This window comes from Echeneis naucrates, chromosome 6, assembly GCF_900963305.1.
Source record: "Echeneis naucrates chromosome 6, fEcheNa1.1, whole genome shotgun sequence".
NCBI lineage: Eukaryota > Metazoa > Chordata > Actinopteri > Carangiformes > Echeneidae > Echeneis > Echeneis naucrates.
The window spans coordinates 2,716,826-2,744,559 of record NC_042516.1 but is presented as its reverse complement, the minus strand read 5'-3'; the positions used below and the strand labels follow the sequence as shown (position 1 = coordinate 2,744,559).

At 37.9% G+C, this 27,734-nt stretch overlaps 1 protein-coding gene across 1 annotated transcript in view; it reads right to left on the bottom strand.

The window, feature by feature from the left end:
- The window catches only part of LOC115044457 (dolichyl-diphosphooligosaccharide--protein glycosyltransferase subunit STT3B-like), a 32,595-nt gene extending 5,654 nt beyond the window's left edge, over positions 1–26,941 (bottom strand). The window contains exons 1-11 of the mRNA XM_029503465.1: positions 26,322–26,941; positions 14,648–14,756; positions 12,851–13,138; positions 11,051–11,116; positions 10,487–10,586; positions 4,735–4,833; positions 4,407–4,553; positions 3,876–3,924; positions 3,021–3,175; positions 1,550–1,761; positions 540–727 (exon numbers count right to left, since the gene is read on the bottom strand). Of these exons, the coding sequence (XP_029359325.1) occupies positions 540–727; positions 1,550–1,761; positions 3,021–3,175; positions 3,876–3,924; positions 4,407–4,553; positions 4,735–4,833; positions 10,487–10,586; positions 11,051–11,116; positions 12,851–13,138; positions 14,648–14,756; positions 26,322–26,599 (1,691 nt within the window). The 5' untranslated portion in view covers positions 26,600–26,941. The remainder of the gene's footprint in view (positions 1–539; positions 728–1,549; positions 1,762–3,020; positions 3,176–3,875; positions 3,925–4,406; positions 4,554–4,734; positions 4,834–10,486; positions 10,587–11,050; positions 11,117–12,850; positions 13,139–14,647; positions 14,757–26,321) is intronic.
- Positions 26,942–27,734: the final 793 nt, after the last annotated feature.

Below are 27,734 nucleotides of genomic sequence, written 5' to 3'. Positions count from 1 at the left end.
TGGTGATGACACAGTGCAGGAGATGACTGATTTTATTTCATAATAGGCTTGAGTTTACTTTCCTCTGCAGTGCATCACTGTGCATGACACCAATTCACTCAAACTACAAATTAATTGTACACACATACATTCAATGATCTCTCCCCATCTCTGTTTATAGCATACCAAGGTCTCATCATCTCCATTTCTGAATTTTGCCTCCACTATTATATAATTTAGATTAAGGGCCTTTAGGCTCTGAGATGGAACTTCTTATTAAAGTCAAAATTGTTTCCTGTTAGAAAGTCTTATAGATGAAAGTAGATGTTTTAATCCCGGCCTGGTAATAGTGACTATTACTTTCTTTTTACTATATAATTTCCCATGATGCAGCGCTATAGTGCACATAAAAAATAAGCAAACGTTAAAATTACCATTCATACTTTTGAAAAAAGCAGGCTTAAGTCTTAGGTATGGTGTGATGCAACGCTTACCACTGAAACTGTAACCAAACGTGCTGGTAAAAGTCCAAATAATGTCACATGGTGTGCTAGCCTTACCCATCATGGTTGTATGATGCCAGCACTACACTGGGGCTAGAGTAGGCGTTGCTGGTGACCCAAGTGCAGTGGACGGCAAACATCATGAGCAGCATCAACATCAGCATGGTGACAATAGACTTGACGTTGGGGCCCAAGCCTTCCTCTGCCTTCTCTGGTTCTGATAGATGTTTACGCACTTTACCAGCCTGCAGCAGGCAGCACATCGAGAATTAATGTTCAACTTTGACATTACAGTAATTGGAATTTTTTATTCTGTGTTTTAATTTGGAGGAAAAGCAGTAGTAAAAGGATTGAATGTTTTTACAAGCTCTACAAAAGTTGTTTTGTTTTTTTTTCTCAAGTTTCATTGAGATTAGAAATGTGTTTTACGTTGTACACGAAGAATAGCTTTTTTTCCTGCCAAACAAAGACGTTTGAAGGTTTTGGTGACTACGTCAGAGGAAAGATTTAAGATTTGTTTCCCAATGTCAAAAGCTAAATATTTAGCACAAAACTGATGTCCAAAAATAATTACCAGCTGTCAGCAGTTGGAGAGCTTGCATGAAATTCACTCAGTCCTAAAACTCAACAGGTATATAGATAATATTCAAATTAAGGCATGATGTGACAGCACTCATGTTTATCTAGAAACAAGAACTCAGTACTTATAATCTAAAACTCAGGTGCATTACATGGTATGATGTCATCATAACGTGATGGCACAAAGGTTGTTTTATTTAAAGTAGCATTTATTACTATAATTTTTTGCTGTTATTTGTCTTCGCACCCAATGAATTCTTTGTTAAAATTTAGCAGAGATTTTTTGTTTTTGGCCTTTATTTATGGAGTTTTGCTATTCTTTCAAATGATTGGGGCCTTCAGCTTGAGCAGATGCCAGGAGCTGACTTGTGTGGGTGCCGTGGGTTTCCAATGAATTATGTCCGTATAATCTCTAACATTAACATTAGACATGAATTATGCACAGTATCAAATCTGGTCGAACATCACTGCGGGCTCATTTTGATGACCTTGTCATATAGATTGCCAGCATTTTTCCTGTCATCCTCGTCGCTGCTGTCCTCTGCTGGAGGGCTCTGCCTCTTCATGTCATCACCCAGGTAGTGTTCAAAGACACTGGAGAATGCCACAGCTGACAGCATGCACACCACTGGTGTCAGAGTCAGCATCAAGCGCACCATCACACCAGCAAAATACACTGCACTGATAGCGTACAGAGCCACTGGTTAAGAAAGCAGAGACAGACAAAGAGAGCATGTGTAAGGACAGTTCAGGAGATGTGTGGTACATGTTTCACAGGGTATATGAAGAAAGTGGAGAAGCCAAATTGAAAAGAAGGGCATAACAGTGAGGGCATACAAAAAAGACCCAACCAGCCAAAGAAAGGCTGATTGAGTCTAATTTTTTTTGTCCAAACTAAGCTGACTATAGATTTATTGCACGTGTACACTCATTGACCATTGTATTAGGTGCAGCTAAATAACTACAACCTATTTTACATTTCTGAAGTTTATACTGTCAATTGCATTGATTTTAAGGGACGAAAAAAGATAGCAAAATCAACAATGCAGTTTTATTTGAGACCCTACTCTCTTATCTCTTTTGAAGTCTTGCAGTCTTGCATTCATGAACTTTATGTGAAGAGTTGATCCAGAGGTATCAGGATTGGTAAGAGGGAGGCAGATGATCCTGGAAGCAGAGCAGTAATCCTACTTTGTTCGCTATTTCTTCAGAGGGAAGTGAGCATTCTTGTCACTGAGCAGTGAGGGCAGAGGATATAAAGGAAGGGGATGTGAAGCTGAAGGAAGTGGCTTTTGAAAGTAAAGTTAATGTGGTCTGTGTCATGTCGAAGGAATCACGTTATGTTGTAGTTTTTTTGTCTTCTTGTCAAATTAGAACAAAATTAGAACTCTTGAGTAGGTGTTGCGGCACACACACACATTGACTAGAATTGAAACGTATCGGCTCCATCGCCATGCTCGAGCAGAGCATGGCGATGGAGCCGCAGCCATTCCGCATCCAGTGGAATTTGGGGTTAGTGTCTATGGCACAGGTCCAGACAGGCCTTCAATATGCAGTCAAACGTTTTCATTCTTATAAAAGGGAACCACAATTTGGAGGAGGACTCTGAGAACTTAAGACAGCCGCTACACAAGATTCCCCTAGCGAGTGGTCTGCTATATAGAACTCATGTTAATCATTTACACTTAACAAAAGTTTAAATAAATGTCGCACCAACTGTCCCCAATGCATGGGTTCCCCAACACTGGAGAAAGATGAGACAATATGCCATAGGTGAGAGGCATGTTAAGATGTGAAATTAGGTTAACAAGAAAGAGGACTCCTCGCTCAGGTATGCCCTCACATGATATTTAATTTAGTTGCAATACAACTAAAGCACAGCAACCCAGAAACAGAAAAGCAGTGGAAGATGGATGGATGGATAACTTAAGCATTGTTATTCAATCACAGAACCCTTACCAAAGACACGCTCATCATTGATGTTCTTAACACAGAACCAGACGCCTGCTGGAAAAGTGCAGACCAGGATGTGAAGGTCAAAGAAAAAGGATACCCAGGTGGTGGGCTGGTGTTCAGATACTGATGCTATAATGGGAATGTGGATCTTAGCATAGCTGTGGATAGCATGGAGGGCAGAGATGGTTAGCCAATGGAACTGACAATAACGACCATTAGTGTCAGTCAGTGTATTCAAGATAATAGTTCACTTTGTCCATCATGTTATTTTCCACACATTATTCCACTTACTAATCACTGTTTTTCCACTGTTTACAAAAATAAAGCTAACCTCTATAAATACTGTTGGGTAAGTGAATCAAGCATAATTCTTTTACATCACTGCCACAAAACCCAAAACAAAACATGTGCATGCGCACATACCATACACTGTGTTAAAGCTTACAGTTGATGCTGCTCAGGCAGCTTTCTGTATTTCCAACTGAGTGTAGTAAATGGAGGAACATTTGTTAAGGAGCTGTGATGGGACTGTGAGTAGAAACATTTTGACAGATTTGGTAATAATGTAGGCCAGTACAGTATTGTTTTTGTTTAAAAACTGTAAAATAAAGTAAAACCAATATTCACAACAAAGTAAATTTCCAGTCTGCAGATAGACTGTATCTCAGCAAGTTAAAAATAAAGAAACTGACAAGCTTGACTAAATCTCATATGAAACTACCACAAAGCCTTGTCCATTTCATTCAGTAGAACAGACATATGTGCCCCATTTGTACATAGACTATAACCAGATATTTATCATCACTATGGACTTAAAATGTAATACAAAAGTAAAACAAGCACATTATGATGACATACCCAGTATCCCATAGGGAGTAAAAGCGCCCACTCCATGGAGCAATGTACCCTGGGGATGAAAACAAACAAACCTAGTGTTCATTCATCCTAATCAGCTGTAGCTTCTTAGTTAATTTCTTGCTGGAAATATAGAAGACCAACAAATGTATGGATAGAAGTTTGCTTTAGGTGTGGCTGCCATGTCATTGACAGATGGTACCACCATAGTGACATTCCTGACAATCAGGATAGAATTCTGAAAGGTTGAAAATTGCAGCTCAGAAACGAATGGATAGCTTGTCACAGGCCTGATCACAGCCTTGTCTCATCCACCACTCTTTTATGGTGTGGTTAATACTGCACAAATGTAGGCATTTGGGATGTGCTTTGTAATGAAAAACAAGCAGCCAGTCAATTCAGGAATAAAACCCAGTAATGTTCCAGTTTATGTTAAATAGTCCAACTGGAGGAATTCTGAATGAAGTGACTAGTTAGCTCTTCAGTGACCTGAGTACTGAGCACACATTCATTTCACCAACAATGTAAACCGACCTGTGTAAGTCAGATAGATGACAGAGAGGAAAACCACTCCAGCGGCCAGTGAGACTCCCAGGAAAAATAAAGTCTGGAACTCTTGCTTAGTCAATCGGTCCTTAAGATACTGCAAGAAACTATAGACCTGAAGTAACACAAAGACACCTGCAGGGACAGAGGGGTCAAGGTTTGAAGTATCCATTGTGAAGACAGTAGTAATCTCAATGACAAGTGATTCTAATGGCAAATTTGAACAAGGATGTACTAAATTCACTAAGGTAAAAAAGGTTTTGCAATGCCGAGATTAGAAGCCTCCATTGCTAAACTCAAGCAGATTGTTACTCACCTGCTGCAGCCATGTGTTCGCTGGTTCTGATTGGTTGAAAGCCAACAAAGGGGATCTGCATGGACAGGACCAAGCCAATGATGTAGAAGGTACTATAGGCTGCAGAGAGATGTTACTCAATTAGGACAACTTACAGACACAGCAAATTTTGTAAATGTCTAAAAGGCTATTCTTTTGAAGAGTGCCCAGAACCCCTTCTTCCTGCTGCCACTGGCAGTGAAGACAGCACCGCTCGAGGAAGAGGAAAAACAGCAGCTACGCCAACCAACTTTGCCCTTTCATGTGCCTTAGAGATAAGACCTGAAACTTAAAGGTGTTTTTTTTGGACATGTAATCAGAAGTGTGCTTTGTGTTGACACTTCAAGTTGAAGTAAATTATGAAAGTGAGTATCGTCCATATCATTGTATTTATTGCCTCGTTAACCTGTTAAAACATGTTGGCAGTAATGTGTGTATTTCTCGTGGCCGTGCCAGTTATCCTCACCTTGTTAACAGTACAGTGTGATTCCTGCAGCTGTAAAGTTGCTTTATGCGTAGCATGTATGAATGTTGTCACTATTCTGATCCCTTAATTGCTCGTTGAGAGTTGTCATGTGTGGCACCTGTGAGCGCTTGTTTGTCCTTTGTTTAGCCAGCAGAGGGCAATAGTCTCATGCACTTCATTTTTACAGGAGATTAATAGGGGTCCAAGCAAAGCTGGAACCCTATTGTTTTTGCTCGGATTATTGTTATTATTCCATCGCTTTTCTTCTTCTGCCCGTAAAACTCAGACTGTACATTGAAAAGTCAGCAAATTTGATAGGATTGTAGAGGGTCATGTCCTGAACAATTGTGTACAAGATGGTGTCCAAAGGTCACATGACCTAGCAGCCATTTTGGATTAAAGTTGCCATTTCATAAAGGTCAGGCTGCTTGGCCCCTTTGGCGAAAATCCACGAAGCTTGATATACACGGTCCCCTCATCACAAGGAACAAATTTGCCTCTTGGACCATTCAAGTCGACCATATTGGAATTGTAGCTAATTTGCATAATGATGATTCTTTTCCAGAACAGTTGGGGCAATCAGCATGAAATTCAAAGCACATAATTTTGAGCCAAATCCCAACCTAAATTGCAAACCAGAAGATGGTACATAAAAACATGACTGCCTCAAGCCAATCAATTTGCTTCATTTGATCATTAATATAGTAAAATAAAATGAGCCAATATCACGCACTGTTGCATTAATTGTTATGAAATTTCTTGTGCACAATGGCAAGGCCTCACTAACAAGATATTCCAAATTTGAAAGCAATCAATCAAAAAAATACAGTCCCCAGAAGCACTTGAATATGCCCATTTTGAGCAAATTTTTAATATGTGGAAAAAAAAATACTTTATCTTCCTATGAACTGTAACATCAACTGAAAAAAATGACTTGTATGGCCTCTGGGGTATGCTCCATCTAAATTATAAAGGAATAGTCACTACAGTTGTGCTCATAAGTTTACAAACCCTGGCAGAATTTAGGATTTCTTGGCCATTTTTCAGAGTATAACCCTAACCCTGAATGATGATAAAAACCTTTCTTTCACTCATGGTTAGTGCTTGGGTGAAGCCATTTATTATCAAACAACTGTGTTTACGCTTTTTAAGTCATAATGACAATAGAAACACTAATGACCCTGATCAAAAGTTTACATTACAAAGTTTTTAATACCGTGTATTTCCCCCTTTAATATCAATGACAGCTTGGAGTCTTTCGCGTTAGTTGTGGTTTAGGCTCTTTATTTTCTCTGATGGTAAAGCTGCCCATTCTTCTTGGCAAAAGGCCTCCAGTTCCTATAAATTCTTGCTGTCTTGTATGAACTTCACGCTTGAGATCTCCCCAGAGTGGCTCAATGAAATTGAGGTCAGGAGACTGAGATGGCCACTCCAGAACCTTCACTTTATTCTGCTGTAGCCAATGACAGGTCGACTTGGCTTTGTGTATTGGATCATCATCATGTTGGAATATCCAAGTACGTCCCATGTGCAGCTTCCGGGCTGATGAGTGCAAATTTTCCTCTATTATTTTTTGATAACATGCTGCATTCATCTTGCCATCAATTTTGACCAAGTTTCCCGTGCCTTTGTAGCTCACACGTCCCCAAAACATCAGCAAGCCACCTCCATGTTTCACAGTAGGAATGGTGCACCTTTCATCAGAGGTCTTGTTGACTCCTCTCCAAATGTAACGTTTATGGTTGTGGCCAAAAAGTTACATTTTTTTCTCATCACGCCAAATGATTTTGTTCCAGAAGTTTTGATGCTTGTCTCTGTGCTGTTTGGCATATTGTAAGCGTGATTTTTTTGTGTCATTGGCGTAGTAATGGCTTTCTTCTGGTCACTCCACCATGCAGCCCATTTTTCTTCAAGTGCCTCCTTGTTGTGCATCTTGAAACATCCACACCACCTTTTTTTCATAGAGTCCTGTATTTCAGCTGAAGTCATCTGTGGGTTTTTCTTTGCATCTCGAACTATTTTCCTGGCCGTTGTATTTTTTGTTGGTCAAGTTTTTGTAGTTTCTGTTGTCATTATGATTTAAAAAGAGTAAACACAGTTGTTTGATAATAAATGGCTTCACCCAAGCACTAACCATGAGTGAAAGAAAAGTTTTGTTACTCCAAAAAACATGGCTATAACAGTAAATGATATGAACAATGTTATTAACTGTAACCGAATAAATACCCCAGTAACCCAATCTTGTTCATTAACTTTTTCTTTTCACTATCCTGTTAAAATATTTGTGACAAAGTGGGTGAAAACCCTTTTGTCCCTACTTTTACCATCAATGCCACGTAGCTTACTGATTTAACCATGCTTGCTACCTGTTTGTTCAGAATTAATCATTATTTTGCAGACACTTACTATCCCAGGTTTGTTTGTAGTTTGCATTATACTTGGTTAAAGTTCACATTTCAGTAACATCTATGGTTAAGTGAAAACAGATAAATATTGCTTAGTCATTAATTATTGGATTAGTTCAGTTTCATAATTCAATTATTCTTTTCTGCTACTTACCATACCAACCATGTGTTCCACAGACAAAAGGAGCAGGCACGCAATCATGCCCTCAATTTATACTGAGGTGAGCTCACTGGTGAGGTCATTAGGTAGGACCATGTCAGGGGGTGGTAGTAGATTGTGTGAATTTAATTATTTACTGTGATGTTTTGTTTATGTATGGTTGTGAGCGAGTTATGTGGTAACTCATGGAAAAGGGTTCACCTTGGAACTTGGCGAGGTTGTTTTAACTTTATCTCTTGCGTTTAGGAGAGACATGTTATATCCCTGCAGTAATGGTACAGTCCTGTTGCCTCTGGTCTGCTGACTGAAGGGTTATTCAAGCGGTTGCTTTTTAGCTGTAAGGGGTTATCCAGCTATCCACAACTGCAGTCAGTATATTAAATACCAAACGTCTGAAGCAGAGGTGTACTTCTCCTAAATTTGCAGTCAATATCTTGGTTGGAAAGTGCAGCAATAACAGCAACAACTTCAATTACGTAATCTACCAATCCAAGCAATTACTGTGTTTACTTGGTCTTTAGTATCCTGGTTTTGAGGTATCCCGTTTTTGTGTTTGTGCATGTAAAAACCATATCCTGAATTCAGAAACCGGGTTATGCTCTTTTCCTGGCTTCGAGAAACCCGGCTTTGCCACCTGGAGTACTCCGATAGAAGCCAGGATACTGGTGAGCATGCATACACGTGCATACATACATATATTTTACAGTTGCCGCTCAATCTGTTGACCACTTATACAAACATACACGCCGACACACACAGACACACACAACAGATAGACAGCACTTTGAAGTTTATACAATAGAGTCACAGGGTGTATGTGTGAAATAGATGTCTGAAATAAATAGAGGTATGTCTGAAAACATACGTATGTCTGTGTATATTCTCATTCACATAGGTCACAGTTATATCTGGCCAACAATTGAATCGAAAGTAACTGAAGTCAGGGTTTTGTCTTATCTCAAGGGCTTCATCAATTCGTAACGCCACAGTCTGACAAGTCAGATGCACACAGATATATTCACTTCTCGAATTCTGCCAAATCAATGTCCTCATCCCAACAGCAGCCCCCTGAGTCACTTGAAATTTCTGCCAAGGAATTTTCTAGCTATTATAATTTTAGTAACTATTTGTAATTGTTACTAATACTTCAGCACTCGCCGTAGCAATAACATTTATTTCACATTTGTACTCTTTGAGCAGCACCTTCAGCTCTCAGCATTGCCACTGCATTTCCTACTAGAAATGAAATTTTTCTAGTTAGTGCCTCAGAGCCTGCACAGAGTAACTGGGACTCTATAGCAATAGGTATATAAGTGCTTATTGTTATAGCACGTGTTTCTTATTGCAAACCAATTACGTTCACATCCACATAGGAATGGCTTGTTTTAAGAGTTTCAGTCAGGTTTTAAAGTGCATCATGGCACATAAACAGCACTGTTAAAAGTTACCAACAACATTCTCATTGCTTCAGACTTCAGATTGGCCTCCATTCTTGTCCTGTTAGATCTTACTGCTGCTTTTTACACCATTGTGCATAATATTCTATTACAAAGACTTAAACATGGAATTGGGATCAAAGGAGCCACACTAAGCAGATTTAAATCATATTTATCAGAAAGACATCACTTTGTTCATGTTAATAATGACATCATCGTCAAATACTTTAGTTAATCATGGAGTTTCACAGGATTCTGTACTTGGACCAATCCTTTTCACCATACATATGCTTCCATCCATCTGTTACCGCTTTTTATGTTTCCGGGTCGCGGGTGAAGCTGGAGCTAATCCCAGCCAACGTTCTGGGCGATGGGTGTGGTACAACCTGGACAGGTCCCTAGTCCATCACAGGACCAACACACAAAATGAAACAGGGACGAACAACCGCTCATGCTCGCATTCAGACCTACGGACAATTTAGAGTCACCAGTTAACCTAGACATGCATGTCTTTGGACGGTCGGAGGAAACCCTAGCAGACATGGGGAGAACATGCAAACTCTGCACAGAAAGGCCCCAGGCTGGGAACTGAACCCGTACATAAGTTTCCCTTAGGCAATATTATCTGGAAGCACAGCATCAATTTTCACTGTTATCCAAATGATCAATCAATGAAGCCAAATGAAACTGATCAGCCTGTCAGACCTCAGGCATGTCTTTGCAGACTTGAGGCCTAGAAGACCTGAAATGTTTTACTTCTGGATTCGGACAAAACTGATTATTTTACCTGACCCTAAGCAACTTAGAGCATTATCTAATAATCTAACCACTCTGGATGGTATAACATTGGCCTCAAATTGTACTGTTAAGAATCTTGAAGTCATGTTTGACCAGGATATGGCCTTTGTCTCTCATATAAAACAAATGTCTCAGACAGCCTTCTTTCACCTACGCAATTTTGCAAAAATCCAAAATATGTTGTCTCAAAAAGTACTGCATGCATTTGTTACCTCTAAACTAGACAGCTGTAAGTCAGTGCTAACAACATTTTCCCACAATTCTCTGAAAAGCCTTTAGTTGATTCAGAATGATGCAGCAAAAATGTTAACATAAACTAGAAAAAGAGATCACATTTACACACTTGATACACACTGGATGTCAATCACAAATCACAAATCTAATCCACCATGTATATGTTTTTGTCTCTGAATGCAAAAAAAAAAAAAAAAAAAGCTCACATTTTTATGTGCATGTGTGTGCTCCTCACCTATGTAGACTCTCCTACTGAAGCGCTGCATGAGCAGCAGGACAAACACATGAAGAGGAATAAGGTTGATGATGAACACATAACCTCCCCAAGCTGAAACCTATGAAAAAGACAATAAATTAATAGGTTCTTTAATTCATTACTGCCTTACTGCTTCTTGTTACAGTGTTAAGTCCTTGCTGAATTTTCTGCGATGCTATAATGTAACCAACCCACAAATTCATAATGAGACAGGTAGCAATAAAAAAATTACATTTTCAGAAGCATTCCCACAACACTCACTCACTAACTGAATGTCATCTCCAGCAGGTTTTGATAGTGTTCTGATGTGTCAAACTCATTGACTTGCTTAAGAAAACTGATCAAATTCTTTCCTCCTAGAAGTAGGACTAAATTACATCATGCTGGGCCTTTCTGCCAGCTAAAAGTGATTTCTTCTTCTGACAAACTTGATAAATATGAAAACCAGGTGTGGGTTTAGTTAGTTGTTACCATTTGGGTTTAGTTTTAAGTCTTTTACAGTTCCCAAATGCTCTCTCTATTAACAGTTGTGTGTGTTCTCACCATGTAAAAATATGACATGCAACATCCGATAGTCCAAAAGACAGACCCCGTCTTCACCGACTTCACCTGCAGTTTCCATAGAACAACATGAAGAGCATTAACCAAAACACACACACACAAAGTATGGCAAGTATGTAAAATCATCAATCAATCTAAAACTCTCAATATGACGGCCAAAATGTCATTATCAGTGCAAGAAAGCCATTATTAGGCTGGAAAAAAAAATCTATCAGAGAGGCAGCAAAAACATTGTGTGGCCAAAGCAACTAATTAGTACATTATTAAAAAGGAAGAATGCACTGGTAACCCAGACAAAAACAAAAGACAGAGGAGACAGTTGAAAGTGTTATTGACAACATCTAAAAGCACCTTTGCACTTCTGGAACAACATCCTGTGGACAGATGATGCCAAGATGAGCTTTTACCAGAAAGATACCACCTCATCAGTGAAACATGGTGGTGGTAGCGTAATGGCATGGGCATGTATGGCTGCCAATGGAACTGGTTCTCTTATATTTATTGATGATGTAGATTCTGAAATGTTTTGGTCAATATCCACTGATGTTTAGCGAAATTCTTTAATGAATGGCACTTCACAATGCAGATGGACAGTGATGTGAGGCATACCATGAAATTAACCAAAGGTTTTTTGTTTAAAGGTAAAGTAGAATGTTCTGCAATTGCCAAGTCAATCGCCTGAGCTGAATCCAACTGAGCATGCATTTCACTTGGAGAAGAACAAACTACACTTGGGAAAAACCACAAGAACAAGCGGGTGGTAAAGGAGCTGCAGTAGAAGTCCAGTGGAGCATCACAAAGGACAAAACCAAGTGCCCAGTGATGCTTAGAGGCTTGAGACTTAAAGCTGTCATTGACTGCAAAAGATTTTCAACCAAGTATTAAAAGTGAAAATTTGAATTATGATTATGTTCAATTAACAATTGTCCAATTAATTTTGGTCCCTTAAAAGTTGGTGGGCACCTTCCATGATTTGTATGTAAATACCCTCAAATTAAATCTGAAATTCCACACTTAAAGCACACCATGGTTGTTTCATTTCAAATTCATTGTAGTGGTGTACAGAGCAGAAATGCTGAAAATTGTCTGAATACTCAAATATATTTGGACCTGATCGTATGTTATTAAATTCACCCTTCCTGCTATCTTTTCAAATCTAAAACCTCAAATTGTTCGATAAATAGAAACTGTTGCAGTAATCACATTAACACATTTTCTGTTTACATTTTTTTTTTTTAATCTTACATATGATAATTATTCAGATCTGCTGGTTTCCTTAGCATTTAGTAATGACTCTGCTCCCTCTCAAATCCCCCATGCTCAGCCTCTCAGATGTTTAGATCCTCTGACTCCTTTATTTATAATGATTCATGTCATAAAAATCTTAAGCAATTGATTGTTGTATTTGACATGCACCTTCCCTGCAATGCCCAAGCAACCATGAAAGCTCGGCAAACTGACTATAACAGCAGGTACATCCTAAGCCCAAAGTCACCACTCATACATGGTCCAGAAAAGGACCAAGTACCCAAATTTTATGCCTAGTCTATTTGAAAAAAGCAACACTGCAGCTGGTAAAGACTATGCTAATGACACTTGAACCACACATTCCGAGTCACTGACTTGGTACTTGGTTGAGTAGCTGTGGAAATATGGGGAGACGCTCAGTAATATTCCAGATTATATCTCTCGGACATTGATGTTGCAGCACAGCCAACATAACTTTGTGTTTCAGCATACATTTCTGCAAAATGTATAGATAAGACCCAAGTGTAAGCATACCCATAGGTAGTAGGTGAACTGGAGGGCAAAGATGGCAATGCCTTCATTGTCAAAGGAGCCAGCCACAGAGCGAGAAATGTAGCCAGGAACAATAGCTATGAAGCAGGCTGCCAGCAGCCCTGCCCCCTGGTCCCACAGTTCCCTTGTCAGCAGAAAGGTGGAAATGGAGGTCAGACCACTGAACACTGGTGCCAGGAACACACATACATCCCGGATGTGTACAGTTATGTGCAGCAGATTAAGCACATAGTGAATGAGTCCTGCAGTGACCATCAACCCAGGATACACCTACAGGAGAAGGGGAACAAGAACACCAACACCAACACCAACAAACAAACAAACAAACACACACACACACATACACACACAGACAGAGAGTCAAGCACAATATGTTGATGCTAATACCTAATACAAAACAAACAACAATAAGCTGTCTTTATTAATCACACCCATCAGCCATTCACAGTGGAAGTGGAAAAAAATTGTGAACCCTTGGATTTAGAAATTGAATGAATGTGCTTTGGCAGCAAAAACTTGAACCAAGCTTTTCTCACAGCTGCTGATCATACATGCAAAATCTTCATTGGGCTTTTGACTAACTTCAAGATGTTCTTCAGCTCAGACATATTCTTCAAACAAGTGGGTACAGCATTTCATTTGCGTTAAGGCCTGGGCTGAGACTTGGCAATTCCAAAAGGTGGATTTTCTTTTGTTGAAGGCAATCTTTGGTAGATTTACTTCAGGTTCCTTGTAGTGCTGCATCAGTATCTTCTACTGAACTTCAGCTGCCACATAGACATTATCCTGTAGGATTTCTCGATAAACGTTGGGAATAAATTGCATATCATATCATCTGTAGTGCCATATGTTCTTTGTGAATAACTAAAAATAAATATTTTCTCAGTCGCTGGTGCTCTTTGACAAACTTCAGGAGCACAGGCATGTTTTTTTTTTTTTTTTTTCCTTTTTTCCCCAAATAGCAGCTTCTTCCATTGCGTCCTGCCATGGTAACCTTGCCTGGTCATTGTTTTGTGTACAGTAGACTGCTGAACAGAGATGTCTGATCAGTGATTTCTTTGGGTGTCTTTGGAAGGCTGAATAAACTGTAGATCAACTCCAAACTTTTGTGTGTTTTTAGTAAGTTAAAGTAACTCCAGCCCACACCTTCAAACTGGTTTGCCTGATTTTACTCCAGGTGATCCTGTGTCCTCAGCTTTTTTTGAAGTCATTAGTCAAGGGGTTCACATGCTTTTAATAACTTCTACTGTGAAATGTGTGAATAATGTGCATATAGTGCATCAGTACTTGAAGAATTTTTAAGGCCTTGGCCATGTTATGTCAAGCATTTTTAATTGTTCAGAAGCTTGTTTAGTGGCTATTACAGGTTACAAATATAAAATAAGCGTCTCTCAGTTAGTAAGAATATTATATAGATCATACAAGATACAAAGCAAAAATGATTATGCATTGTTGCTTTGAGAGGCCAGACACTTATTCAGATTTCTTAAATTGGATAAGGATTATGAAAAGCATGAGTGATAAAAAATTAAATAATTGCTGGAAATTGTATGAAATCTTGAGTTGACAAGTTATGTTTTCAGTCAGTCTTACACAACAAAACAGAATGTGTTTTAAAGTCCAATAACCACAAATATAGAATTTGTTCCCGTTCTCATGAATGTTAAATGCATTTATCATATTGCAATGTTTTTGATTAATCACATAATCTCTCCCCCACCCCTCCCGTCAGTTTTCCTAGTGGAACACCCCAATACAGTCAGCATAATAAAGACTCACAGTGCCCCCTACTATCCTCCCCAGTGGGTACCAGGCTCTTTCATCAAACCAATTGAGGAATTCATAAAAGCCATTGGTGGTGAGATGGTGAGTCGACCTGTAGTTAAACCTGCAGCATTTGAGAGAGAGAGAGGCAGAGAGAGAGCTGTTAGACAGGACATGAGCAATTTGGCTTTGTGTCTCACATGAACAATCGCTCATATTTAAAGAAACCACTCGATTCTTTTTAACACAAATGCAACTTGTATAATGTTCATGACGTTCTGATGACTTTAACATACACTTGTGGAGTAATTTTGGGCCTTCTCCTGACTGATTCATCATCATAAATCATTTGGCAGTGATGAACCATTGAAGTGCTGGGATTTTTAGCACACGAAAGCAAAAACTCCAAAAATCACATCGCCCTGGGATTGTTTGAGCTTAGACATGCAATTTTTTTTTCTCCTTTTCTTTTCAACATGTCCCAATTTGTCAGTGTTTGAATCGTCATTCTGCTTATACGCTCATGAACAAAATTTTATTTTAAACTAAAAAATTTTAATTTGGATTAGTCTTTGCCCATTAACTGTAGCATTGATGCTTTATATATATTTATATTTATTGGATTGATTCTCACTGTTGGGATTTGGTAGCTTTGGCCATTTTGTCAAAAGCTGCGATGCTGTAATTCATGGTGTTAATACATAACCTTAAAGAATTAAATAATGATTATTTTTCTGCCTTATTCAAGATGCTCTGTGGTTCCTAAATATGAATGAATCATTGCATTTTGACTGACAAGTTAAGTTAATGCAAATCATAATTTAATGTTCATGCAAACATTCAAGTGGACTTGCCATGGGTGTCTTTAAGATTTTGAACAAATATTAGGACATGGAGAGTGTATACTATTTAATAAAATTTAAATCACAATATATTTCAAAATTTTTGTCAAAACTATATTATTCCAATATTGATATGAACATTACAAGTCACAGAAAAACTGTCAAGAATGCCCACAACTGATGAAAAATGAGTTTGCCAAGTCGATGAAACCTTCTCCTATAAAACTATATTTTACATAGAAAATATTATGTTAGACATAAAAGACATTACAAGTAAAATCAGTGTTTAATTTTTTTTGTTCACTCATACAAATACAAACAAATATGGCATCACATCAAATACTTCAGCTTTGTCAATATTTCTATCTTTAAACTATCTTTGAACTATCAACAAACTGATTATCTCATAAAATAAATAAGGATAAAGAATATGAAAAGGCCCCCAAGTTGCTACTGAGTACAGAAAAACACATGTGGGGTGCTGATTTTGTTTTGGGGACATGCTCGAAGAAACTTCTATAGTGTCTCATCTTCCGTCACTCAGAGTCTGTGGAGGTGAAGTACTAAGTATTGTTGGAAATTGTAGAAATTTGTATTGTTTATGCAAACCTGGCAAGAAAATCTGATTCTGATTCTGAAATCATAGCACATGTGGCAAAAGAACAGATGAGCCACAGTTAATGGGTATCTAGTAAACAGAGTAATTTGATGATAACCAATATTTGTTCACAAGTAATGGGGAAACCTGCTATTCAAATGAAGAGACAACAGTGTAATAACAATATCACCTGCAGATGCAATAGGCCTCTTTTGCACTGTTGAGTGCTCAGGACCTTAGTAAAGGCTTGCAACATGTCGAAGTGACAGATTTGCTCTAACCCCCAGAGCACAGTGCTATTTTTACTATCCCACACTATGGAGCGACCATCAAAGGCAAAAAATTCTTCTGAAGTGTTTCTGAGAATTTCAGCTGCTCACGTAATACCAAATTATGAATAGTTTTTTTTTTTAAACTACTGCTTTTATGCATGGGTGTAGGAAGAATTTAAAATATGGGTGGGAAAATCTTATGGTGGGATTTTAGTTATGGGTAGATCCAATTTCCTGTATTCTAGTGCCTTTTAACAGGTCACTTTGATATGACTATACTGTGAGAAAAAGCACGGGTACATTTTGGAATTTCATCCAGAGGAAATATTTTGCTCCAAATCACATATTTGAAGATATTAAAAAGCCAAAATTACAAATATTAATTTGATATCTGATTCAGAGCCATCTCTAATAAGAACCATTGTGCCTATAAACTTGAGAATCTCTTACACTTGCATACAATTCCTCTAATTTTTTTTTTAAGTTATCTAATCAATGAGCAAAACAGAATGCAAGCAGCCGGCAAGTAAAAAACGTCCTGAACATTTTTCCTTGCCACTGTCGCCAAGTGCTTGCTCATTGGAGGATCTGTTGGATCTCTTTAAATCGTTTTATAAAGAGTTTGGTCTAGACCTGCTCTATATGTGAAGTGCCTTGATGTAACTTTGTTATGATTTGGCGCTATACAAATAAATCTGATTTGATTTGATTTATTTTCCTGTTAACTGTGTGTCTTCATCTGCAACAAACATTGGCAGCACCTTGTGTCTCTCTGTGTGTGCTGCTGGTAGCAGAGAAAATGTGGACCATTGGATGAGTTTTATTCATTTAGGTTTTCTCTCAATAAAGAAGTGGACTGGATTTGTTCAAGAACAACTGACACAGTGCACTTAAAACAACACTGAGTGGGCAGGCTGATGTTCTGATTATCAAAATACTAAAATTGTGGGTGAGTTGGGGTCCAAACTATTAATTTCAAAATTCCCATCACCATATAACTGCAGCTAGACTCATGCTTTCATAGTATTCATAGTTTTATTCAAAATGTCAAACAAATTTCAGATGAACAATGCATGTCTTATGCATTGCATGTAATCTAACATACACAGGTGATATTTTAGTGAGAAGACTATGACGATGCTCTAGTTCTCTGCCATAGTCCAGATCACAGAAGTAACTAAGAACGACCATTAATATTGGGGATGAATAAGCCATGTGTCTTTACCCATTGACCTGATAATTGCTGCCATACAGTCTCAAAATAGTCATGTTTTTCAAAATAGATTGAAAGTGTAATCCAACTAGCTACTAATGGTTTTAGGTTTTAATCCTAAAGGCCAGATAGCTCATTGTTTATACTACCACAGATTCAATTCTTTTATGAAACTTGTGAAACTATAATTAGCTACATGAACTCTTGATTCACACTTACAAAGTAGTAAAATGTAATATACTCAAATGAACTTGTATTCAAATCTACAGAGAAAACAATGAAACCAAAAAGAAGTGACAGTATCTGACTCTAATGCACAAAAATGCCATTCTATTATAGGATTCATAATTTATAATGTTGGCTTTTATTTACATATTAATAAACTTAATTAACTATTATACGCACAACGGCATGAAAATATTATGTTATTTTCCTTATTGATGATGTAAAACTACTGACTAGTGACCATTTGAGGACACTCAAAAGAGGGTTAGGGTTAGGTTAGGGTGTGTCTGCCCATAACACAAAATTAATAACAATCCTAATAATGGCAATGAGAAATAGAAGAGGACATTTGTATGGGATGTGACAGTATCTTGGTATGAAAAATTTCTCAGTACCGTCACAGACATATGACTATCTGCTGGCCAGTTAAGTAGTTTTTCTCTTTCTTCTGCAGTGAGGCAGAGCAAAGTAACAAGGCAACTACAGTTACTATTGCCACTTTTGTGCCCATTAGAATGGTTTTTACTTTACAGATCTGACATGAGACAAATAGACATCTGACAAATAGTGAACACTGATTGGAAACTGAGTGACAACATTTTGGAAATCGCAGCTGCTCCCAGAAGTCTGATGTGTGGAAACATTTTGGTTTTCTTGTGTCAGGGAATGAGAAGGGAGAAAAGGTTGTTTATCATTAGTAAATTATTCAAATTTTATAATTAAATTTGATTTATAATTTGTAATATTTATAATGTATGATTAAACATTTATAATGTATAATTTGTAATATTTATTTATTTATTATTACAGTCCAAAGGCATAGCGGCATTGCATGAATCAAGGGCATTCATGCAATGTTTAATACATTTCTACAGCCCCCCCCCAATTTCTTTTTTTTTTTTTAAGAACAATCTCATGTTACAATGAGATATCATCGTACTTAGATTTTAATACCATTACAGTGCCAATTATCTACTGACTGCCACAATGCTTTTGCTTTTCAGTTGCAGGTTTATCAATAATTCATTACCAAAATGGCTGGCTACTTGTTTTATTTAATTAAACAAGGGAAGCAGATGCAGTTAAAGTAAAATAGTAAATTAGAGAAAAGAAATGCTGTAGACATAGCTGCAAACAGTGTGCATACTGCATATTGTTATCAATAAAAATTAAAAATAATTTTTTCAGCTATTTGTTTCAACACCTACATATCATGATAAATATTGTGTCATAGATGTGACGTCGTAGCACGAGTTTTTTGTATCATTGCATTGCTATTAGTTTCTACATATATTTAATAAATAAAATGTTTCATACAGAGAATAAACCCAACCCAAAATCCAAACGCCACTCACTACAACACTGTTGTTGTATGAGACATTTTAGATTTAGACTTTTTTGTACATGATATATATGTGTACCAATTTTGGTTCATGTATGTCATTCCTGAGAGAAGGGCTTAAATTTATACATTTTCATGGTGGCACCATGGAGTCAATTTTTGACATGCATTCCTATGCGGATGAAATATGAAATGCAGCAGAACCTTTAGCATGTGTACAAAATTCATTACAGATAGGACAAATTATGCTGAAGCCATAAGGATTTCCTCTCTTTGGTGGCACAATGAAATTGGTGCAACACCATGTGCTTAAGGAATAACAGACGATTTTGATGGCTTTTGATCTTCAAGGTGTTAGGATGGTACTCAGTGAATGAAAAGTCATTTGGATTAAAATTGTAGGAGGACTTGTTCATCTATGAGGCATGGTCCTTTAGCTCAGTGGCACTCTAAGTCTGACTCAATATTGATACATAGATGTGTTCAGGGCGGGACTCTGATCATGTGTGGTGACTTTAGATCTGATTGATCAATGTATGATGGAGTTATGAGAACTTTCTTTTTATGGCAAAGCCTCAAAAAATCACCACACAAAAGATTTCAATAGTTTTACAATTTCATGGTCTTGAGATTATACTGAGTAAATATGAAATCATTTGGGTGAAAACTGGCAAAGTTCCTTAAAGTACAAGGAGTGGAAATTGGCTTATGTGACAAAAATCAAAATTTCAAATCAAAATCAAAAATCAAAAAGCCAATTTCCTGTTGGCATACATCCATTTTGAGGGGCTCAATTATCTTGATTTTCAAGGTAGCATCATTGTAGCATTTCTGCAACCAATGAAATATTGAAATTTTCCACTGTCCTGACAGGGATTCAATAGGGCTCTAACACTAAGGGCCCTAATGTTTAATGTGCCCCACACACTTCCTGAAAGCTAAGGGACTGGTTGTTGGGATTTCACGGAGGTATCTTCATTATGTATGTGCTGTTGACACATCTCCACTTTTATAAACTTTTATTTTGCCAGATTGCAAAATAGTCTGATTATAAGTAAGAAAGAAATTATGAGGCAAAGACGTTCATTTTATTTTTATTCAACAGCTTTCAAAAGTAAATATTTTCTACAAAATTTCACGTCAGCTTTCTGGCTTCAACTGTACTATATTACATTTGTAATAAATATAACAATGTGCTTTTTGCAGCACCACTCATTTATATTTTAAAATTTTACACAGCATCAGTAGTATATTGGAGCTAGTCAGCATGTTCTTCACATTCAACATTCAACAACTGGGCGCCTCTAGCCCAGATTATATATTTTGTTTTATTTAGCATTGTCCACTCAATCCTTATTCAGCAGAACTGATATTCCTTTAAATGATGGTGTGGGGTGTATATGCCTGGTAAAATGCTTGTATCCAACTGAACTGTTATAAATATATTTATTCAGCTGTAATCACGTGGGGAGAAATTTCTGCTGGAAGGGAAAAAAAAAAAAAAAAAAAAAAATAGCATCAGACATGAGTTAGAGACGAATTAATGTAGCGTAGAATTGAACATTAAAAGCATCTTTATTAAAATTTTTCTAATGTATTCTTGGAATTTCTCATTTTCCTTTAAAAGTTCGCTTAACAACTTTTTATGACTATAATCATGTAGCATATTTCAACAACATAACTAAATGACAGGTTAGGATTTTAATATTTTTTTAAAAAACAGTAAAAGCGCAGTCTTTAAGATGATTTTTACATTAGTGTTGGTGCCACGATAAATGTTTATTTGCAGGGCAACATGTTGATCTCCTGACAGTCTTCAAGTTCTCTGAGGCTCGTTGAAGATGGACAGCGTGTTGATTTTATTCTGAGTTCAGAATTAATGAATAAAATTTGTATATAAAGACATATCACAGTGCAATAGGCCCTGGAGAACATTTCAATACCTCTCAAATGTGATGTATTCTCTATGTTTTCTAATTATATATCCTCTATATGTATGGACTGTGCTATTGAAAGTAATGGTGTCAGGCAATGCCTGAAGCAAAGAACGGACAGACTGAAATGCAGGATTTGTTCAATTTGAGAGAAAAGGGAAATACAGAGGCTTTGTTAATTTTATATTAGCTTATTAACATGGGACCAAACAGCAAAAGTTTTAGGTTTTAAATTATGAAGACAGAAGTCTTCAGTGTGGGTACACACTGACTATTCTTTCTAAAACACCTGCCAAAAATAACTGATGCCTGAAAGGCAGCTAATGCATCAGAGTTGATTTAGCACTTGCATAATCATAATAAGAAAACTGCAAAAATGATAACTGATGGCTTCAATGCTTTTCTTTTTTGATCACTCGATCAATCTGCCTTATAGGGTGACATGAAGACATCCAACTTGTCACTTTACTTCAGTGAAGCTTAGATTTGTTTGGGTGTACAGTCACTGTGCCCATCTGTCTTCAATAAATGCTAGGCACAGTAGGTTAATATTCCACACATTTGGAAATGTGTAAAACACACATTTTAGATAAGGGCAGCAAAGCAGCATAGTGGTTAGCATTGTTGCCCCACAGTAAGAAGGTTGCGGGTTCAGCACCAGGCTTTGGGCCTTTCTGTACATCTGAGTTTGCATGTTCTCCCCATGCCTACATCATGTATTTTGGGGTTTTTTGGTGACTCTAAATTGTCCATAGGTCTGAGTGTGAGTGGTTGTTGGTCTGTCTGGATGAATGAATGAATGAATGAATGAATGAATGGATTAGATAAATTAAACCTGCAGGAGATCAATCATTAAGAAATGTATCAAAAAAAATGTGGATATTTTGGGCTTGAGAGCCGGGCAGAAAGAAGTCCTACAACCGTTGACTCCATTTGTTTGGTTTAAAAAGGGAAATACTGAAATATTGATGTTTACAGAGCAGAGCAATGGTCACTTTATCTCAAATAGGAAAAAGACTTGATATATCATTCCAATACTTCAAAGGTTAGCAATAAATAAGTTAAAAACAGAATACTCGTGAATAAATACATCAGTAGATAATTTATTAATAATAATCATGAAACTGATTATTCCTCTGACTATAACCATACCATCAAAATCTTGTTGGTTCTCTACTGGAAAGTTTGTAACCCAAAGACAGCAAGTTAGACAAAAGTAAAGCCATTTGCAAACTGAAGTGAAATACCGTGGAAATATGACATAACATGCAAAACTATTTAACATGATGTCACCACACCCTCAACCTGCAAATACAGCCAGCCAACATGAACTCCACTTGAGAAGGCATTGGAAGGAGGTTACACCCCAGTTCTCCACATACCAAAAAAGATAACTTGACCCTATAGCTTTGTAAATCCTTGGTTTCCACAGTGCCAAAATACACTTTTTTTTTTTTTTTTTTTTTTTTCCATGAGATCGCTATTCCAATAATATGAAGACAGAGAGACTCATTTTAATTTGTGAAAACTGGACATCAACAGGACTGAATTCATATTCAACTATAACATATGCAAAAGGACTGCAGATTCATCTCTCATGTGCAACCAACTTGGGCATCTAAAATCCGTGCAGTGAGTAACTTTGCTAAATCTCGGCTATTTTTCTTGTTCGTAGAGAACAGAGAACTTGAATCTACCAAGATCTGGAACAGCTGAAGACAGCCATGCTAAGAACATCACACAAAGAGAGATCCATACTCTTTCATCTTCTGCAAGCACAGCTGCTGGAGAAGATGGCACATGTCCTAAGACTCCATAATCAGTTTTGTACTCTGTGTAGAACAACCTAAATCAAAAGTATACTTACCTTTGTGTGTCTGTGTGTGCGTGTACATGTGTGTGGTGGCCATGAGTTACATCAGACTGGCACTTTGTTCATGAAATAGAAATGACAATGCATTGGATTTTCAAGAATGGCTCACTTGTATCCTGTGTAGGCAAAATATGCAAAATACTGAATGCCTGTTGGGAAGTCAGGCCAATAGATGTGTGGAATGCTGTATGTATCCCTGTACATAAACTTTAATTAAATCTTTAAGATGTGACCCTGAAGAACGAAGTAAGATACCTTTATTATTCTGTACAGGGAAACTCAGGTCGTCAAGGTGTGTGTTCACATAAAACAGATCATGGCCAGGAGAACAGAACATAAAATAAATGACAGAATAAGTACTATATATAATAATAACTGGTAAAAAAAATTGTCAAATAATCCAAGTAATATCAAACCGAGCCGTCAGGCCAGCGCCAACATGTTCTCTGCACCGTTAAGAGAAGCTGCTGTTTGGGAGCAAGTAGAGGCCTCTATATAATAGAGGCTAAACTATATGTAGTATATAAATGAATATACTTTATTCTGTAGACTTCAGTTTGAATTAAATAAACAGAATTAAATCTATTTTTCATCAATATTAACAGGTCCTCCAGCAAGTTGCAAAATGTTACTTGCATTAAGATCATTTTAGAGTATTTTGGTTCTCATGAGAAAAAAAAAAATATTGTAATGTGGTTAAGGAAGAACAGAAGAACAACGCCCATGCCCCCATTACAGTGGAATAAGCCCCTGCTCTACTGCAGAGCTTGAAAGAATCCTCTTCATTATAGATCTCCTTGGAACAAAAGTCATTGCATCATGACAAAGACCATGGCACCACATAAAACTAAAGGTGACAAAGCACAAAAAGTAGTTGCGAGGTTTGAGGAAGTAAAGCCTGTTCCACTCCAACAGACCACTGAGCAGGTGCCTGTTGTAGCATGCAAAGCAAAGCAGCACTGTTGCATCCCCAAGACCTGTGGTGTTTCTGAGGCTTGCAGCAGTTTCACTCAGCAAGATGTAAATCAGCCCTTTTCCTAAATTCTACAGAAGTGAGAAAGCAGTCAGGGAGGGAGGGCAAATTGAATTCAGTATAGTTCCACAGGTTTCAGTAAACAATGTGCACCCCAGAGATTTTACAAGACTGTTCTTCGATGCATTACATGAAAAATCTCACATTTCTTTGTAAAGGCATTTTAGTTCAGCTTTTTCATTTTTGTTGGATTCATTGGGGTTCCTCAGATGGTCTGCTTCTGATAGGTTGTTGGGTTTTTTTTTTTGTGTATCCTAACCACTAAAGTTGAAAAGCCTCATAAATGTGTACCAATTTTCATTCTTTCAGGGTGCATATTTTACAATGATGTTACTAACATTTATGGTAGGTAAGTCTCATTGACTCTGGCTGCCAGATTATTACCAAGGCCCAAACTGAAAGCTGTGTGATGCCAGCCACATCAAAAAGACACATCACAGTGTAAGAGGAAAAGAGAGGAATAAAAACAAAGCAAAGAGAACAGTAGAGAAATGAAATGACTGTTAGCACTTCTGCAAGCCTTTGTCAACTATAAAATACAGAATAACTGAATCTGTACCATGATTTTTGTCATGGAGGGAAAAAAAAAAAAACCAAGATCAGAAAAGTAATTTGCCTTTTGCCCCAGAATGCTTCAAAGATTTCAGATTTCTTTAGTATGAGCCCTGCAAAAAAAAAAAACAAAACAAAACAAATGACACTCTTTCCATTAATTGAAATGTCTGTTTTGCTGAAAAACAAATGATTTAAGCTAAAACCAGTTATATATTTGGAACATTTAGGCAGGAATGGCAAGTTTGCATTAAGTGCACACATATGCACACTAGGATTTTCCTGCAATACAGGTGAGGGATCTGCAGTCATCAATTTTTGAATACTAATCTGATATTCAAATCGGGATAATATATTCTGGGCCATTTTGTAATCAAACAAAAAAAAAACAACAACTAATTCTTTAATTAAAATTACTTTGTTGTGCATGAAAAGCACAACAAATATTCCTGACCTTAAACATATTGCATCATTTGATTGCATCCTGCAGGAGAAACGCTAAAGGACACATACATACATATAGGCTTCAAAGAGTGCACATGATGCTGTCAGCCTGCTAGCAAAGGGGGGAAAAACAAAAACAAAACAAAACAATGAAGCAGCATATGAAGCAATTCTACTGCGTGTTAGACAGTTAGACATCAACATTAATTGAGGGATTTTTATGCAGTCAGAGCTTTCAAGCTTCCCCTTCTGTTCAGACAAACATGAAACTGGCAATTTAATACCCAACGCTTTCAGTGATGCAATGCACATCTAAGCAACAGTCCCTTACTTACCAAAAACAATAAAATAATAATACATTTTTAAATAATAAAAAAACCAACACATATGGCCCTTGCATTAAAAAAAAAAAAAAAAAACTAAACTAAATGAGCTCAGGTTAGGCAGAGCACTGACCTGTCTAAATTGAAGTGCTGCAGTATCTGAGTTTTAAGGTACGCCCTTGTATCTGCTATTGCTGCAGTTTCTGCTAACTGCGAACCTCACAGTCCAACTCTCTGCTGCTGCACTGATATCTAAAATCCTTGTCACATTTGAAGGTAATCCAGTGCCAGATACCACAACTAGGCAATTCTTACAAATGTCATACAAAAGAATAATCTATTAGCTAAGGCACACTGTCATGACTGTAAAAGATGTTTTATACATGATGCATGATGTGTATGGCACATGGCAATCACAAACTACACTGGATAGACCTACCTAACTTGTGCTGTTGCTGCAAAGCAACAAGTGGTAGCATTGGTAATATACGGCTAAATAAAGAATATACCAGTTAGGTGGTACATGAACTTCAACCGCGTGGTTGCTTCTTTCCAGGTTCAACTCTCCTCAGACCAAGCCGTCGTAATTGTCCTCATGTGTTATCCCCGCTGTGATATCCCCACCCACTTCTCTCCCACTTGCTGTTAATTGATGCACTTGTGATTCATTATGATAAATAGGTTGTGGTGTCACGTGGGCGGATAAGGCCTGTGTATCAGTACAATGGTCACTGTCAAACCATTCGGAAGCAATAACTTCAACTGAATGAAAGAAGTCCGAGCTGACTGAGGGGTGGTTCCAGTGATAGTGAGCCATGAAGAATCTTTACATCAGGCAGATTTTGAAGTTCTTAGTGGTGGAACCAAAAGACTAGGAAGTGTTGTTCATGAGTGTCAGCCCACAATAACTTGTACTACAGCAGGTTTTCTTGTCATGTTTGAAAAGCAAACGTTTCTTCTGCACAATGTCCATTCGTATGTCCATTTCCATCTTAACAGAAAGCAAAAAGCAGTTCGTGAGTGGAGAAACAAACTCACCAGGGGTCAAACTCATGAATGATGCTCTCGAACCGAATGACAGCGAAGAGCCTGGAACTGAAGCCGACCAGCCACGCCAGGAACAGGATGGTGAAAGCCAGCAGGGACTGCCAACCGTCCGGCTGCGACAGGCCGCCTGACAGACCTCCTCCTCCAGTGCCGGCCTTACTGTTTCTCTCCGCGACGACAGTGCTGCTGCGCCCGTTCCCAAAGTATGATGCGCCGGAGTTCAGTGACGGTTTGTGCTTGTTGTCGGACACCGAGTGATGCTCCGCCATATTCTACTTCATTCGATGCAGGCAAGCAAAAAAGCTATCTGGTATGACACAGGGAAGCCACCCCCTCCTTTTCACTGCCACGCTCCACTTCCCAAACCACTCGCACCAACTTCACTACCGCGCTCCACACCCTTCGATTTACAGACTGATTTCACACTATACACCTTTGCTTCCCAACGGACTCACAACCAAATTGACAATCCCGAGAAGTAACGGATCAGCTCAGCTTTGCTGTAGACTGTAAGTGATAACGTAAGTGTGCAGTTTCTCCTTTCTTCCTTGAATCAGGATGAAGAGGCGGAACAGCGTGTGGAGCAGGAAGAGCTGCTGGCCTCTCAGTGCGAGACAGGTACGGCCAAGCGGTACATTGCTCCGGGAAATGTCCAATCCCATGGCTCAGATTACTTGCGAGACAGCCATAGTGGCCAATGGCAAAAGAGAAAACTGACCACTGCCTTTTCTCGAGGGCAAGACGATGGAGGCGGAGGGTGGCATATTCTCCTTCCTGTAGAGCGAGCGTTTCCAATTCCCCTGTTTTACGTACGGCAGCAAATTATTCATGAAACTCAATGAGGAAAACGGGTCATTGATATGAAATTCTGCTCTATTGAGAACTGTAGATTTAAAACAGTGGATGAAAATAACAAAAAGAAAAAACAAAAGCCACAACATGATACCAGGAGGGTGAAAAAGTAAGATCCTTGAAAGTCTGAAAAAAATAATTATTACTAATAAATGTATTGCCTGTTTTGAGGGTTTTGCTGGCATTGTTTGTGTAAAAATGAGTTGCAGCAAAACACAGATCAAATTAATTGTATCATCCTTTAGAAAGATGAGAATGATAGGCAGAAGATGTCATGTATGTCAGGGAAGCCTTAAGCCCATAATTTGTTACTGATGTGTTTACATTTTGCAGCAAAAGGCTGCAGTTGGGCAATATTGCTACCTATCAAACACTGTGTTTAGCAAGCATTTCATTAAATCAGTGTTGTGCAGTACCACACTGAGTAAAAAACACTTCTAATGATCACCCAACAGATTGCAAGACTTTTGCCTTATTTACAAATTCATAGTCTCTCTGGAAATCTACACAAAGTCTGCATGAGTCCCTTTGAAGACTTGGTTAATTTGGACA